The 14838-nt window shown below is 40.6% G+C and overlaps 1 protein-coding gene and 1 long non-coding RNA gene across 3 annotated transcripts in view; one reads left to right on the forward strand and one right to left on the reverse strand.

Annotated features, from left to right (window-relative positions):
- Positions 1-14838, reverse strand: part of LOC136431438 (uncharacterized) — a 150721-nt gene that overhangs the window by 89697 nt on the left and 46186 nt on the right. The window lies entirely within an intron of this gene.
- Positions 1-14838, forward strand: part of LOC136431435 (C-signal-like) — a 57119-nt gene that overhangs the window by 33438 nt on the left and 8843 nt on the right. Inside the window, exons 1-3 of one of the 2 annotated variants that reach the window (XM_066422811.1) lie at positions 3989-4045; positions 4254-4436; positions 9833-10007. In XM_066422811.1, the coding sequence (XP_066278908.1) occupies positions 4004-4045; positions 4254-4436; positions 9833-10007 (400 nt within the window). In that variant the 5' untranslated portion in view covers positions 3989-4003. Of the gene's footprint in view, positions 1-3988; positions 4046-4253; positions 4437-9832; positions 10008-14838 lie in introns of those variants that run through there. The other variant, XM_066422810.1, reaches the window with a different exon arrangement.

Consider the following 14838-nt stretch of genomic DNA (forward strand, 5'->3'; position numbering starts at 1 on the left):
CCAGCTGTTGGCTGGGTCTGTATGTAACGAGAAACTGTGGATGGATCTTCATGATTTTTGGCAGGTGAGGAGCAGTATGTAGGAAGGAAGGTCAAGTTCGAAAATGGTTCACCTCACTGGTGTTTTCCTACAGTACTGCAGCAGGCTGTGTGTGTCTGTGTTTTGTATCTGGACAACATAACTATGGATGTATTTTCATGATTTTTGGTAGGTAAGTAGTGGTTGTTGTTTCACCTAGCATTTTCCTACAGTACTGCAAGGCGCTGTGTATGTATATGTGTGTGTTTGTATGTATGTAGACAACATAACTTGATGGTTGTGCATGATATTCAGTGGATGGGTACTAGTAGGGGTTAAATAGAGGTAAAATTTTCTGGATGCGCCAGGTTCATTGTTTTTGAGTAGTGGATAGCTCTTGGGGCAGGGAGTTAGTGGTGTAAGTTTTGGCCCCTTAGCGCCTTGTTTGGAACTGCCGTGAGCAATTTTGTTGTTGTCCTTGGAGGGGAATAACTCCAGCAGGGGTTGACGAATCGTCATGATTTTTGGCATGTAGCTAGCTTGGGTGATGCTTTACATATCTAAATAATAAATGTGCAAATCAGGAACTAATTTACTTAATAAATGAGGATAATTTATTAATCTGCTGGAAGTTTGTGGTCAATTATTTGGCAAATGCTACAGTCATGATTTTTGCGTTTTGTCGCCTTCGCAACAAAACGCAATGTCTTGGCGATGCATGCATGCAGGATGCTTCGATGGTACTTGGTTCAACACTGTGTCGCACCTCAGAAGACCTTATATGGCAAGACGTTTCAAAATTGTTGTATAGCCGTTGCCTTATATGACAAGGGAGCAAGAAAAGCCAGGCAGGCTTGATTTGCATGACACATAGGAGGGCGACCGCATGTAACTGCTACAACTGTTCGGAAATATCATTGCATTGTGGTTTCGGACTTTGATATCCTGAAAAATGACCATATTACTCTCACCTCTCAAATAGAAGTACCCCCTGGAAAATAAGTACCCCCCGGAAAAATCTTCAAAATCTAATATAAGTACCCCCTGAAATAAAAGTACCCCCCGGAAAATTTCAAAATTGACGATAGAGGTAAACTGTGTCCACACGAAATAAGATAATAGCAGGTAGGTTGCATGTATTCAATTATGCCTGCGGACCATACCTATTAAGTATATGGATATTGAACAGAATAACTGTACGCTTGTTCAAATGATGATGATCTGCTTGCCACTTCGATAAAATAAAATAGTAATGTTGAAAATTTGGGCATAGGATGATAGGTTCCCCGCTATGACCCCTAACCGGGGGCCACGGTGCTTCAAATTCAACAAGTGAAAATGTACATGATACAGTGTATAATATTATGCATTTTCTACTTGGAACTTGCAGCAAGTGATCAAGGAAAATTGTTGTACATGAATTTCATTATCTTTTATCATTACTGACATATAATCAAAATTATCAGATAGCTAAATTGTTCCTAATCATATTTTCTAAAGACATTACCCCCCACCCCCCAAAACAAATATGAACACCAAAAAAAGGGCAATGTCCATAAACTTTTGCTCCATAGCGTCGAGAACAAAGTTTTTGTGAGACGCTCGGATTTCGAGTTCCCGCGGTTAAGCCCACAATATTGAACAGAGCTCGACTGTAAAAGTAGCACAGCGTTTTAGGCTGCACATACGAAGAAATTACCGATTACATGTTGACAATAGAAACGGCCCTTAACCGCAAAATTTGGAAAATCTTACGGTTATTCTAAAATACAAACCCTCCTAAAATATAGATAGAATTCTGTTTCTATCGTTGCCGCAAAATATAACATTTTCCACGCGTTTACGGTATCATTTGAAAGATCGTAATCTGCACTATGCAATATGCTGCTAGTTTTACTGTCACCACGCCTGATGGTGCCGCCATGTTTCGATGGCAAAACATGCTGTTGTTTACCGCTCGTTTTGTGCCGTTCTTAGACTTTGCGGCCTCAAAACACATATCACAAGGGAAGTTAAGTTATAATTGTTGTTTTTACGTGTAATGTATCTTCTGTGAACGAATTATTCTTCCACCCCGCTGCCGATAGCGGTCATCGAATTCTTCCCTGTGCAAGTCTACTACATGACACGTTTCTTGATCAGCGTGCCGCAAGTTTGGTTTACGATGGATGTAAACGGAGACTGTCAAAGTTATTTACATGAAAATTGTATTTTGAAATGTCTGCGTTGCGTCTTATTTTCCCCCAATAACAACGTTAACTTTGTAACGTCATAGCGAGATCGACCGATATGTTACGAGTGCCGCAAGGATTTCACAAAGGCTGCCGCCGGTGATAGCGGTGGGGAAATCAACGCCGCTAGGCCGAAAAATAGCGAATTACTAGCAAAAATACCGGGGAAATATGAGCAGAAAAACCTAAAATTTCGATTTTAGAGGGATTTCCGGTTAGCAAAATCCCAACTTTTGAAAAAATAATAAACGTACCGTCTAAAATAAGAAAGTACCGGGCGGATGTTTAGGCGAAAAAAAATAAACGTACCGGTACGTTTATTTGAGAGGTGAGAGTACATCTATACCACAAGATTGCAGAGGAAAAAAATGATTTCGTCAAGAAAACAACCGAAAATCGACATAAATGATACCATGTAGTGAGGTTAAAGCATTATGCACAATGGCGCCTAGTACACACTACAACTTAGCTCAACTGGTAACGTCGTAGTACTTCGGATCCGGAAGATCCGGGAATCGAGTCCGTACATGGATTTTTCATTATCATTAGATATTAAATATCAAAAATATATATTAATATTATATTAATCTATCAATATCATATTTATGAATATCATGTTTTTATTTTTTTATTAATAAATACATAGATATTTTATTTTTGTTATTTTTAAATATTCATTTAATATATACAAGGCCTTTGTCTTATGAACAGGACTTCATAGATTGCAAACCCGGCATTCAAATTTTTCTGTACATTGTAATGGAAAATACCGTGCAGCGGCTCCTATGTGCGGTAAGATGATTCTTGCAAAACACTCGCCACTAAACTTCTATTCCCGATGTAAACAGAGGCTCTTGATGTTGTTTGCAAAACAGCGATCCTTTGTTACAGTAGCAAATGCTCCATTGTTCAGTATCGACTTCATTCAGACAACACGGACGTGGAAAGTGACGCCACTCCGCACAAAAATATGGGAATTTTCATGAATTTTAGCAAAATTATCCAGGAAAATAAGGAAGAAATGTTGTAAATGCGGAAACCAGAATAATAGGGATGAGGTAGCTGTTATTTGGTTTGAAGACTTGTTTGACATTTGTCATTTTAGATAGAACCTTAGCTGTTATGAACTTCTATTTCACTTAATTACCTTACTGCTGACGATTCAATGGTGCTTTTTCAAATTGTATGTTTTATTACGTGCTACGAACATAATTACATTGATAGCTTTTATAATGAGCCTATTGTACATTTTAGAAATAAGTACAAGTTGTACAATGTAGGCCAAGACCAGCTTTTTCAAAAGCACTTATTATAAGTTAAGTGCCGTAACTTCAAAATTGCTTTCCCCAATCTGCCTTTCTCTATTAAAACAGTACTGAGTCTCCTTTCCCAAAATGACAATTTTTCTTATAGACTCAACAGCCCTTGAGTGACTTTCTTTGGCAGATTTTACTTCAAGAAAAGGGAAAAGACAATTCACACTCATAAACGTAGACAAAACGCCAGCTTTTTTGAAAAGCACTTATTTTAAAAGTCACTGGTGGATCGCTCTTGGGGCAGGTAGTAAGTGATGTAAGTTTGGTCTCCCCAGCGGCTTGCTTAGAACTGCAGTGGACCTTTTTGTTTGTAACTTTTGAGGAGGATAACTCAAGCATGGATTGATGGACTTTCATTGTTTTTGGTATATAGGTACCATAGGTGATGATTAACATAATGAGATGCATATTAAGTAAATCATGACCTATTTTACATAAATGCATTTAGGAAAACTACTGGCACTGCTGCATCATTCAAAGGTAAGACTGTCACAATGTTTTAGATATCATCATCATCATCACCATAAATGGCATAATTGTCACCACCAGCATCATCACCACTAACCATCATCATCAACATCACCATTATCACTATCATCACCACCATCAACATTATCATCATCATCATTACCATCATTGTCATTTGGAACAAAAATCTTACACTGAGTTCCTACACTATGTTAACCAGGCCAAGAATCCAAGCAATCTGCACATAATACCCCTTGACGTCATCGACGAGAGCTCGATCAAGCAGGCAGCCAATGAGGTGAAGCAGCACAATGGCGGGGGTGTGGACCTACTGATCAACTGTGCTGGTATCCTCCACCCTAGCGGCAGAGGAGAAACCAGCCTCCGGGATGTCTCATCTCAGGTGTTTTTATCTCCATGAAGAATGGAGATAGTGTTATCTCCATGAAAAATGGAGATATTGTTATCTCCATGAAAAATGTAGATATAGTTTTGGGTGTGTCTGTGTGTGTGTTTGTTTGTCTGTCTGTTTGTGTTTACGCACTACTGTAGTCGGCATAACTCAAGAACCTCTTGATGGATTACGATGATATTTGGTATGTGGGCAGGTGTTGTGAAGCCGAAGTTCAATGTCAATTTTGGGCCCCCTGGTATGTGACCTTGGTACTGCAGCAGAACTTCAATTTTTGTATGTTTTGACCTGGACGTGCTGTGGTCTTGCTTTTTGGGTGGCAGATAGCTTGTGATGTAATAAAGAAGTGGTGTAGGTTTGGGCCCTCTAGCAGCTTCCTCTGGAACTGCGGGGGCGTTTTTGGAGAGTACTGAACAAAGGAACAATGGATTTCCATGATATTTAGTATGCAGGTAGTTTAGATATCTCTAGATATAAACAATGAAGTGCAAATTATGCTAATTGGGACTTAATTTGCATAGCTAATGAGGAAAATCTTTATTTGCAGTGTTTTCCATTATCAGACTCAAATACATATGTAGTTTATGGTTCCGGGTCGGAGTTCGAATCTGACTGGGGGTTGGGTCATGACCCGGTAGTCTGCCGGAAGTGCGTGGTCGTTACCCTGATTTCTGCCCGAGATTGCTTGGTGATGGTTTTAGCTGTGCATAAATATTTTGAATCTTCTGAAAAGCCCGTGAGTTGTAGTATTTGTGGGCGCGGTGCAGTTGGTTCGCTATCAAAGCCTTTTTTGTATTAGTCCGCGGCAACGGTGATGCGGTTTTCTCGCCTGATGACCCAAATAGCATCGTTTTTAATGCATTTTCACCGAATTTGCGTCATCGGAGATTGCGAAAAAGTTATCACATGACTTTTTCATTTTTTTCATTTTTTAGAGACACCAGTTACTAAGCTTTCTCAGCATATATGCCGTGATCCCAGGAAAACTGTTTTTTTCCGAGCAGGTTCGATCAAAAAAGTGTAAAAAAATGATAGTTTTCGGGTGCAAAATTTACATTTTACTATGGTTTCTACCCAAAATAAAGGGACAATGGACAATACCGATAAATACATCGGAAAACAGCAGAAAACCGCTTTTTGACCATGTGATTACATTTTCCGTCCTACTTCTCTTGGCGGAATTGTAGCCCGTCGACCTGAGGGTGTCGGCCTACATACGAAATCGCAAAAAAACTCCGGTCCGAGACCTTAAAAGGACGGCAGCAGCTACGTCGATGACGTCATAGATGACGTTATTTCGACGCATTCGAAAGCTTTTATCAAAATCTGTAAGCTTGTTTGAAAAAAACCCATAGTTTGCCCTTTTTTCTCTTTTAAATTCGATATATCCATGGACAGGTGCTTGGCGCCCCCCTCCCCCATTTGCCCCCCCCCCCCCAAACCTCCAATACGGCCATCTTTAATCATTTCTGGTCGCCAAACCGTTTTTAAAAGGAATTAACTGACTACGTCATGTGATGGAAGCCCAGGTCTCAACTTGACCTTCGGTATGATTTTCGCGATGCCCCGCCTTCATGATGACTTAAATGGGTGAATTAAGCTAAAATCTAAGTGCTTAAAGCCTTCTTAAGGCGAAACTTGGTTTTCTGACTTTTGGTTCATCGCTCCTTAACGTCGCGATCTTTTCTTCTTTTGATGGCGTGAAGTGATAGCATACTAGGCGCGCTACACATCTCTGCCGCACTTATTTAAGCTGCCCGCTTCTAACTCTGATGATATACTCCAGGTTGTGCTTTGGACTGTGTCAGAATGCATTCTTTTACACATTTGGGGAGCATTGTGCTGCTTAAGGGGCCTTTACGGCGAAGTAGTGAAGAGTTTGATGTCGGACGCGTTTGATTTGGAATGTGCGACCTGTGGTCTACCGGTCTATACCAAAATTTGACATATTCTTCGTTTCAGTTAAAAGCTACGAACTTAAAATGCGACCCCCTGCTGTTTTCCTCAAGAACCATGACGTCAGTGCGTGACGTCACCGACGCTAACTCTTAAAGAGGCTTTTCTGCCAATATGCAGCACCGAAACGACGGAAAGTCCGCATAATTTCCAAGCCAAGGGCATGAGCAGGCTCTCCATCCAGTTTTACCTGTTTTTTGAAAAGCGATGTCCTGAAAAATGATGTTTTTATCACTTTCCCTACTGTAACGTTGTTAAGGCCTGTACGTTGGCAAGATAGCCTCAAAACACAGTGTTTTTCACATGACTTTAAACCCCTGCTGCGGGAAAAGTAATAATCGTAGATAAGCTAAATTTGGATATATGGTAGATATAACCTATCTGAAAACTTTAAACAAATTTTAAGAAATTATATGCTTCTTAAGGTTCCGGGTCGGAGTTCGAATCTGACAGGGGGTTGGGTAGTGTGACCCGGTAGTCTGCCGGAAGTGCGTGGTCGTCACCCTGATTTCTGCCCGAGATTGCTTGGTGATGGTTTTAGCTGTGCATAAATATTTTGAATCTTCTGAAAAGCCCGTGAGTTGTAGTATTTTTGGGCGCGGTGCAGTTGGTTCGCTATCGAAGCCTTTTTTGTATTAGTCCGCGGCAACGGTGATGCGGTTTTCTCGCCTGATGACTCAAATAGCATCGTTTTTAATGCATTTTCACCGAATTTGCGTCATCGGAGATTGCGAAAAAGTTATCACATAACTTTTGTATTTTTTTCATTTTTTAGAGACACCATTTACTAAGCTTTCTCAGCATATATGCCGTGATCCCAGGAAAACTGTTTTTTTCCGAGCAGGTTTGATCAAAAAAGTGTAAAAAAATGATAATTTTCGGGTGCAAAATTTACATTTTACTATGGTTTCTACCCAAAAAAAAGGGACAATGGACAATACCGATAAATACATCGGAAAACAGCAGAAAACTGCTTTTTGACCATGTGATTACATTTTCCGTCCTACTTTTCTTGGCAGAATTGCAGCCCGTCGACCTGAGGGTGTCGGCCTACATACGAAATCGCTAAAAAAATCCGGTCCGAGACCTTATGGAAAGTGGATCATCAACAGATACCAATTATGCAAATAAAAATTATAGGACTGTCAATATTGCAACATGTGTACGTTAGATAAAGGTGTTAATGACCAAGCATATATTATGCAAATGTGTAAGTCATTTGCATGAATAGAATTGTTCATGGAGATATGAGGTCGTGGAACTCTTGTTGCATTTGTTTCAGTTTGTTTGTATTGCCTACCCAGTAGACTGCCTGATGGTGACCAGGTTTGTACTGAAGACTACAAGCTGTATATCCGGATAGATTTATTTGATCCACTCACACCAGGAAGGACTCCTACTCTTTTCCATAAGTGTGGCTGGTTCTTTAACATGCTTTGGGCGTGGCTCTCCTCAAATATGGGACCTCCATTTAACATCCTATCCGTGGGATATAATGAATGGACAGTAAGTATTTTAAAAGGAAAAAATGTTCATGGGAATTTAATTTCAAGGTATATTTGTATTTAGAAAATGGACTGTTCATGGTGGTTTTAAGTTCCACTGCACGAAAAGCGGAAGTTGCGGGGTGAAATTCGTGTTTCACGTGCCTGCAAATCCGAATTTTCTGAGACTCTCCAGGTCGTGCCGACCTGCTAACCTCTTTTGTCCTGGGCCCAGCACGTCCTGGGAATTGTCCAAAGTGCACCACTTTTCTGTGCAGGACGTAGCGGCACCCTGTGAATTGTCGTGCAGCCAGCGGGAAATCTATAGGCACGTGCTGCACAGTGAACACGTCTGTCGCCGAACATGGATGGTAGCTGCATAATTTAGCGGCAATTATCACCTAATCCAAGTAGAACGAGTAGTGGATGTGAGACCAGTAGATGGCGTTCGAACAAGCCCCCACGGCATGGCGATGTGCTCAAACGATTGGTTCCGTGGGCAAACCGGTGCTCCTGCGATGTTTACTGGAAGATTCATGTGGCTCATTGGTTTGGGAACGCCACACGCTGAGTTGAAATGCTTGATGTCAATACTCAAAAGGCCAGACGCAAGCCCAGCCGTCCAGGTGACGGATGTCACACGAGTGGAGGTCAAGGGTCACTTCCTCCCAAGCAATTCCATACGATTGGTCCAACTAACCAATCCTACCATAGTCATAGTCCTTATTGGCCTCCATTAGTGATGTTTTGTTAAAGTGTCGAACAAAAAGTCACTGCAGTTTTAGATCATTTCTGTGTAGTTCACACACCGTGGCTTATAAAGCGTGAACTAAAGCTTACTATACAGTCAAACCTGCCTAGGCGACCACCTTTTCAACGCGACCACCTGGCCATGGCGACCGCTTTTTCTCAGTCCCGAAAATTTTCCCCATAGGCACAAGCATTAAGCTGCCTGCCCAAGGCGACCACCTGTCCAACGCGACCGCGACCGCCACGAATTGGGACCGCACAGAGCAGAATCCCTGCCCATGGCGCCCGCCTAATTTTCAAGCGTGTGGTGACATCGGATCATTTTGTTGTCGGATTTCACGGAAATGTTTTCAAGCCTCTGAAGGACAAAAATATATGGAATAGCAATGTTATAGCACCGATTCCTCCATGAAGTGTTTTAATAAAACGTTCCCCCTATAAACATTGTAAAGACAAATGTTTGTGATGTTGTTTTGCCTATCGTAATCTTATAGTTTACCGCAAACTCAGTTCGGTTTAAACTCAATTTTCAAAACGAATACGTAGTGCATGGCGTCAAAAAGTCAGATTTCACACAAATTACTATCTTTTTTTTGTATTTTTAACAAAAATGTGTCTGTGTCTTACTGAATTCCGCCGAAATATGACTTCGCGGCGGGCAAAACATCGGGCGAGAAATTCACATAATTTTCCATCCATTTTACGTACTGTATTTGAAAACCTCGACCTGGAAACATGTGAGTGGAATCCTCTTCATGGCGACCACCTGTCCATCGCGACCGTTTTTGCTGGGTCCGCCGGGTGGTCGCCTTGGGCAGGTTTGACTGTTATTTATTGTTATCTACCCGGCGTGGTCACACACAGAGTCTGCGAGGCCTGGAAATCAATGCGCGCACGACTATATGCATGAGAACACAGGATTTTCCCGGTACTCACATGCCAGGTCCAAGAAAACTCTTCACAGTGACTCTTTGCCAGTTTTAACGGATGTCCACAGACTAGGAAAGAACAGGAAATCAGGGTTTTCATGCAGTGTTAACTTTGCGGTTGAAACAAGGGGGTAGGTGGGCAGAAAACAGAACAAAAATGTTCACAGTGGTTTTAACTTCTTGGTTAACAGGTCATTGCAAAAACCGCAAACATAATACTACTGCAAAGCATTCTCTTCTTGCAGTAATCGTCACTTTTCCCTTTCAGGGTCTATTAACAACCTTTAGCACCAATGCCATAGGACCGTTGCTCGTGGGCAAGTACTTCTCACCTCTTTTGCAGAAGGGAACAGGAGCGTTTGGGCAGCATGCACAGAACAAGCAGACACACGCTGCTGTGATGGCCAACATATCGGCCAAGGTTGGCTCCATAACAGACAATGGTGAGACCTTCTCCTTGCTCCTGGGGCCTGTTTATTGTCGGTTTGTCACTGTAGATACCTTTTTAAAAGTTTAAAAGTCAAGTTACTTAAAAGTTTGCGGGGATTTAATTTTGTAGTAGGGAGAAAATGAAGTGTTTGTGGTGGTTTTTAGTTGAAACAGGGGGTACATGTAGGTAGAAGACAGAACATTACAAGCAATTTTTCGAAGTTTTTGGTTTGCAGTGAAGTTAGAGGTCATTTTCATGGTTTAAATCATGAACATGAAACCACCATGAAAATCTCAACATTTACTGTCTATCATACATATGGTAAGTTTGTTTAATATGTACTATATAATTACCGGTAATATATGCTTCAACTTCAGAACATGGATTGATTTTGGATAGAGCAGAACTTTGTACTAAGGCTTCTAGCCTTATTTTGTGACAAGCTTCTTGTAATCTTATACATAAAAGATGGACTGTTCCAGGCGAACAACAGAATCATGGACAAGTACATAAGAGACAGTACTCTGCACTAGCGGACTTTTTTTTAAATCAGAAAACAAGATACACATGGACAGGGACATAGTGGCGCTACACTCAAGTACATAGACTTATTTTACAGCGCCACAGAAAAACTAAATAAAAATAGACAGAGACAATGACAAACTTAAGCAAGTTTCTGAACAAATGTAACATAAATAAGATATGACTGAAGTAAAGCATATCAAATTAATGATAGTAACAACGTAACTGAATATTTGAATACACAAAGTGATTGAAATATGAAATACATAATACATACAACTGTACCGACCCTTGATTAATCTCAAGGTAATATTCACAGATGATTCAAGGCGATTCCAAGTAGAAGTACTTAGAACCTCCCTGAATCATTTATAAAGTTTTGTGTCATCAGCATTATTTTAATATTGTAACTGGAGGGTATTGTGGGTGAACCTTTTAAAAGAACTGCTAGTTTTGTTTTATCAGAAAGATTGTTGAAATTAATGAGATGGCCTATTTCCTGTGTAATAGTTTTGATGAGTTTGGACCTTTGGTCAGTGTAAGAGGGACAATTCAACAAATAATGGAGGACGGATTCACATGGGCATCCACAACTACAAGCAGAACTGGGGGCTTAACTTCGCTTAAAAAGACTGTAAATTAAGTTGTACGTGCCAGGCAAGAAGGACACTGGAGTAGCGGGGACCACAGTTATAATGGAGAGATCGAAGGGGATGGACTTATTCAATAAGATGGTTTCGAAACAGAGAGTATCTTAAACTTAAAGAACGAACCTCAGAAGTAAGTTCATTCCAATGAGTTAAACAATAAGGGACGAAAGATTTACTAATTCTATTGGTGGTGTGTCTGGGGATCTTAAGTTGGCTTTGTTCCTCAGATTATATGAGGTAACAGAAGAAATTTCAGAAGGAAGTAAATCCTGTAAGTAAATCCTGTAAGTATGGCCGTAAGTAAGGTTATTTGGCAGATATGTCGATTCCAGGACATATTGGAGGTTAGAACTGTTCCAATATGTTTATGAGACGTAACTCGTGTTATTGTGGACTGTCCATGAAAAAGAGGAGGGTGATTTAAAGGTGATTTTTTTTGCGGAAAAGCAAATTTCCTCTGACTTCGAGGGGTTCATTAATCATGCATTCGACCAGGACAAAATTTTAAACAAATCAGAGTTAAGCTGGTCTGCAGATGTAGTTGGACTCTCGACTATTTCAAACAATGAACTATCATCGGCAAATAAAAAAGGTAAAGAATCCAGATTGTTAACTATGTCATTAACATATACAGTACGAGGAACAGTAAAGGGCCCAAAACGGATCCTAGGGGGACCCCAGCGCCAATCTCGCACCATGGAGAGAATTGTCCATCCAACACAACCCTTTGAGATCTCTGTGATAGGTAAGCCATCCAATTCAAAAGGGGGCCCTCTATCCCGTTCTGTTTAAGTTTAAAGAGAAGACCGGAATGCCACACTTTGTCGAAGGCCCTACGTAGAGAAATATAAGAAAACAGAACGCTCCTCTTTACCGTCCACGAGAGTTTGCACAATCAAATGACATGTATAAACTAATTGACACACAGTGGAGTCGGATTTTACAAAACCTGACTCGAGTGCATATAAAAGATTGTTAGAAATAAGGTGGTTATATACATGTTTGTAAACAATTTTCTCCAGGACCTTCAACAAAGTGGGAAGCTAGGCAAATTGGCCTGTAATTGCATTTGTCTTGAGGATCACCTTTCTTGAATATTGGGATGACATTTGCTCTTTTCCAAATTGTTGGGAATATTCCATGTGATAAGGATAGATTAAATACAAATGCTATTTTATCAGATATACCGTATTGCCTCGAATAAAGTACGCACTTTTTAAACATTTCAAAATTCAAAGGGCACCACAAATCATTGCTTAAGTCAGGGTGCGTACTTTATTTGAGGTTATTGCCAGGACAAATTGGAAAAGGACCTCAAACCAGGAACCCAGCTGCGGTGAAACAATACATGGCTCAATACCTGCCAATTTGTAACTTGTCATACTAGGCAATCCTCAAGTTTGCAGAGACAATGCTCAGCCTGGCGGAGTAAACAAGAGAATCTTTTATGAATCTAAGGAATGGCATTATGTAGAAGTCCTTGATTTAAGAAAAATGACCTGGAGATAATAGAAGGAACACCATAAATTTGGATTTATCCTGTTCAAAATGTGTTCAAGATCAGTGGAGAAGGGGTGCGTACTTTATTTGGGGTTTTTGACTTTACATTTCAGCTCTGCAAATTTGTCTGGAACTAGCCCAAAATCAGGGGTGCGTACTTTAATTGGGGTGCGTACTTTAATCGAGAAAATACGGTAAATGGAGTGATAGTTTTGAGAAAGCGATTGTCAATATTGGCATAGCCTTGGGCCTTCGAGATATTTAGGTCACTAATTCAACTTCTTCAGGAGAAGTCAGAAGACAAGATAATTTAGTATCAGTATGAAATGTAAGGTCAGGTAGGGTAGCTTGAGATGTATCAATTGATGATTGGGAAGCAAAACAGGCCTTTTCATGTGAATGAACAACGAACGAAGCACCATCTATAAGGGGAGGTATTGTTGTGTGACTCTTACGTCTATAGATGGTTCACAATGTGCCACCACTTTTTTTCAGAGGTTAATGGATTAGAAAGTTGATGCGCTAAATGTGCTTCATAAACAACTTTGACTTGCTCAATTGCATTACATACATTGTAGTTTGTTGCGCGTTTTGCGGTACTTCTCCCAGTGAGCTACCGTTAAACAGAATTTGACAGTTTGGCTATCTTATGCGGTCTATCACGGGAACGCATAAGTTGGCGTATACTTGGGGACATCCAAGGTTTATCTTTTGGTCTTATAGTGACTGTCTTGTGAGGGACGCATCGATTTTTTGCCTCCAGGATTAATTCAACAAGTTTGACGCTAGCCTCATCTACAGTCCCGCACCTATATATTTCGCACCATCTGGGGTCACACATAAAAGATGAAAGGGACTCATACATGTAGTTGATGTTTTTATAGTCCCAAATAGTGCGCATATAAGGTTTGGGAACAGGAACACAAAGATTCATTTTGGCGATAGTAGGAGAATGATGACATCCTGACAATGGCGACAAAACACGATGAGTTAGAAGTAACGTGAGAAGCCAGTGAATATCAAGTCGATGAGGGAGGGGGAATGTGAAAGGTCGCAGGCGGGTTCCTCAATAATCTGTACTAGGTTGACCAGCTGTGCAGCCTGGTACAATTGAGCACCAGCATACGGTAATTGGATCGAGATTCCACAATTCTTCGTGTTTGGCATTAAAATCACCTGTCACGACAATGGCATCAGGGCATGATGAGCGTGCCCTAGCAACAGAGTCTGTGAAGGAATTCATGAACTGATTAATCATGGAGGTATCTTGTCCTGGTGGCCGGTAGTAAGTAGAAAACAGGATTTTAAAAGATCTAACACAGACTTCCGACCAAATGCATTCAAAGTTAGGAGGTTCTAGATCACAGCGTCTTCTACATGGGATTAAGTTGGAGACATAAACTAGAACTCCGCCACCATGGCGATTTTTGATGCATCGAAAGGGGGGCTGAAACCCCGCCAGAGAAATGTCGGATGTTTCTATGCTATCACCTAGCCAGGATTCTGTGATTGCTATTGATAATATCTATATTGAAATCTGAAGCTAGTGATGCAATTTCATCAAGTTTGGTACCTGCTGAAATACTATTGACATTTACATGCATAAAAGTAAGATGTTTACCGTGACCTTGATATCTCTTGGTTCCAGAGCTAGGGCAGAGATTATCAGAGATTGTATCAGACATAATTGGAAAATCAATTAGTTAGACAACAGTTATATTCTTGGGTTGTAGAGTGGGAGGGTCAGTTTTAGTGCTATAAGAATTAACAACAGTCATACTCGAGTGAATAGTACAAGGCTTAAGTTCGAACATAAAGGTCATAATCAGATCATCATAAACACACAAAAAATCTCAAATTAATAACTATAGAAATATAGTCCTTAAATATAAACTTAGCTTCAAAACAGCGACGATCAAGATATGCTGGATGAAAAGTCCAGACGCCCAGACGTGCCGGCTTAAATAAGTCAGGTTATATTTATTGTCCCTGATGAGAAGACTTGAAGCATTCCTCAGGTGATGTATAGGCCTTTCCTGTTACTAGTCATGGTTGCTCCTTGGAGTCGGAACCTGGGTCTGCCACTCTTGGACTTGGCATGTTTGTAGGCTTCGCGGAGCTGTTGTTTCTGCTTCTGGATCTCCACAGGAAGGTGCTTGCTAACTCCGATCC

Source organism: Branchiostoma lanceolatum, chromosome 3, assembly GCF_035083965.1.
Source record: "Branchiostoma lanceolatum isolate klBraLanc5 chromosome 3, klBraLanc5.hap2, whole genome shotgun sequence".
NCBI classification, from domain to species: domain Eukaryota; kingdom Metazoa; phylum Chordata; class Leptocardii; order Amphioxiformes; family Branchiostomatidae; genus Branchiostoma; species Branchiostoma lanceolatum.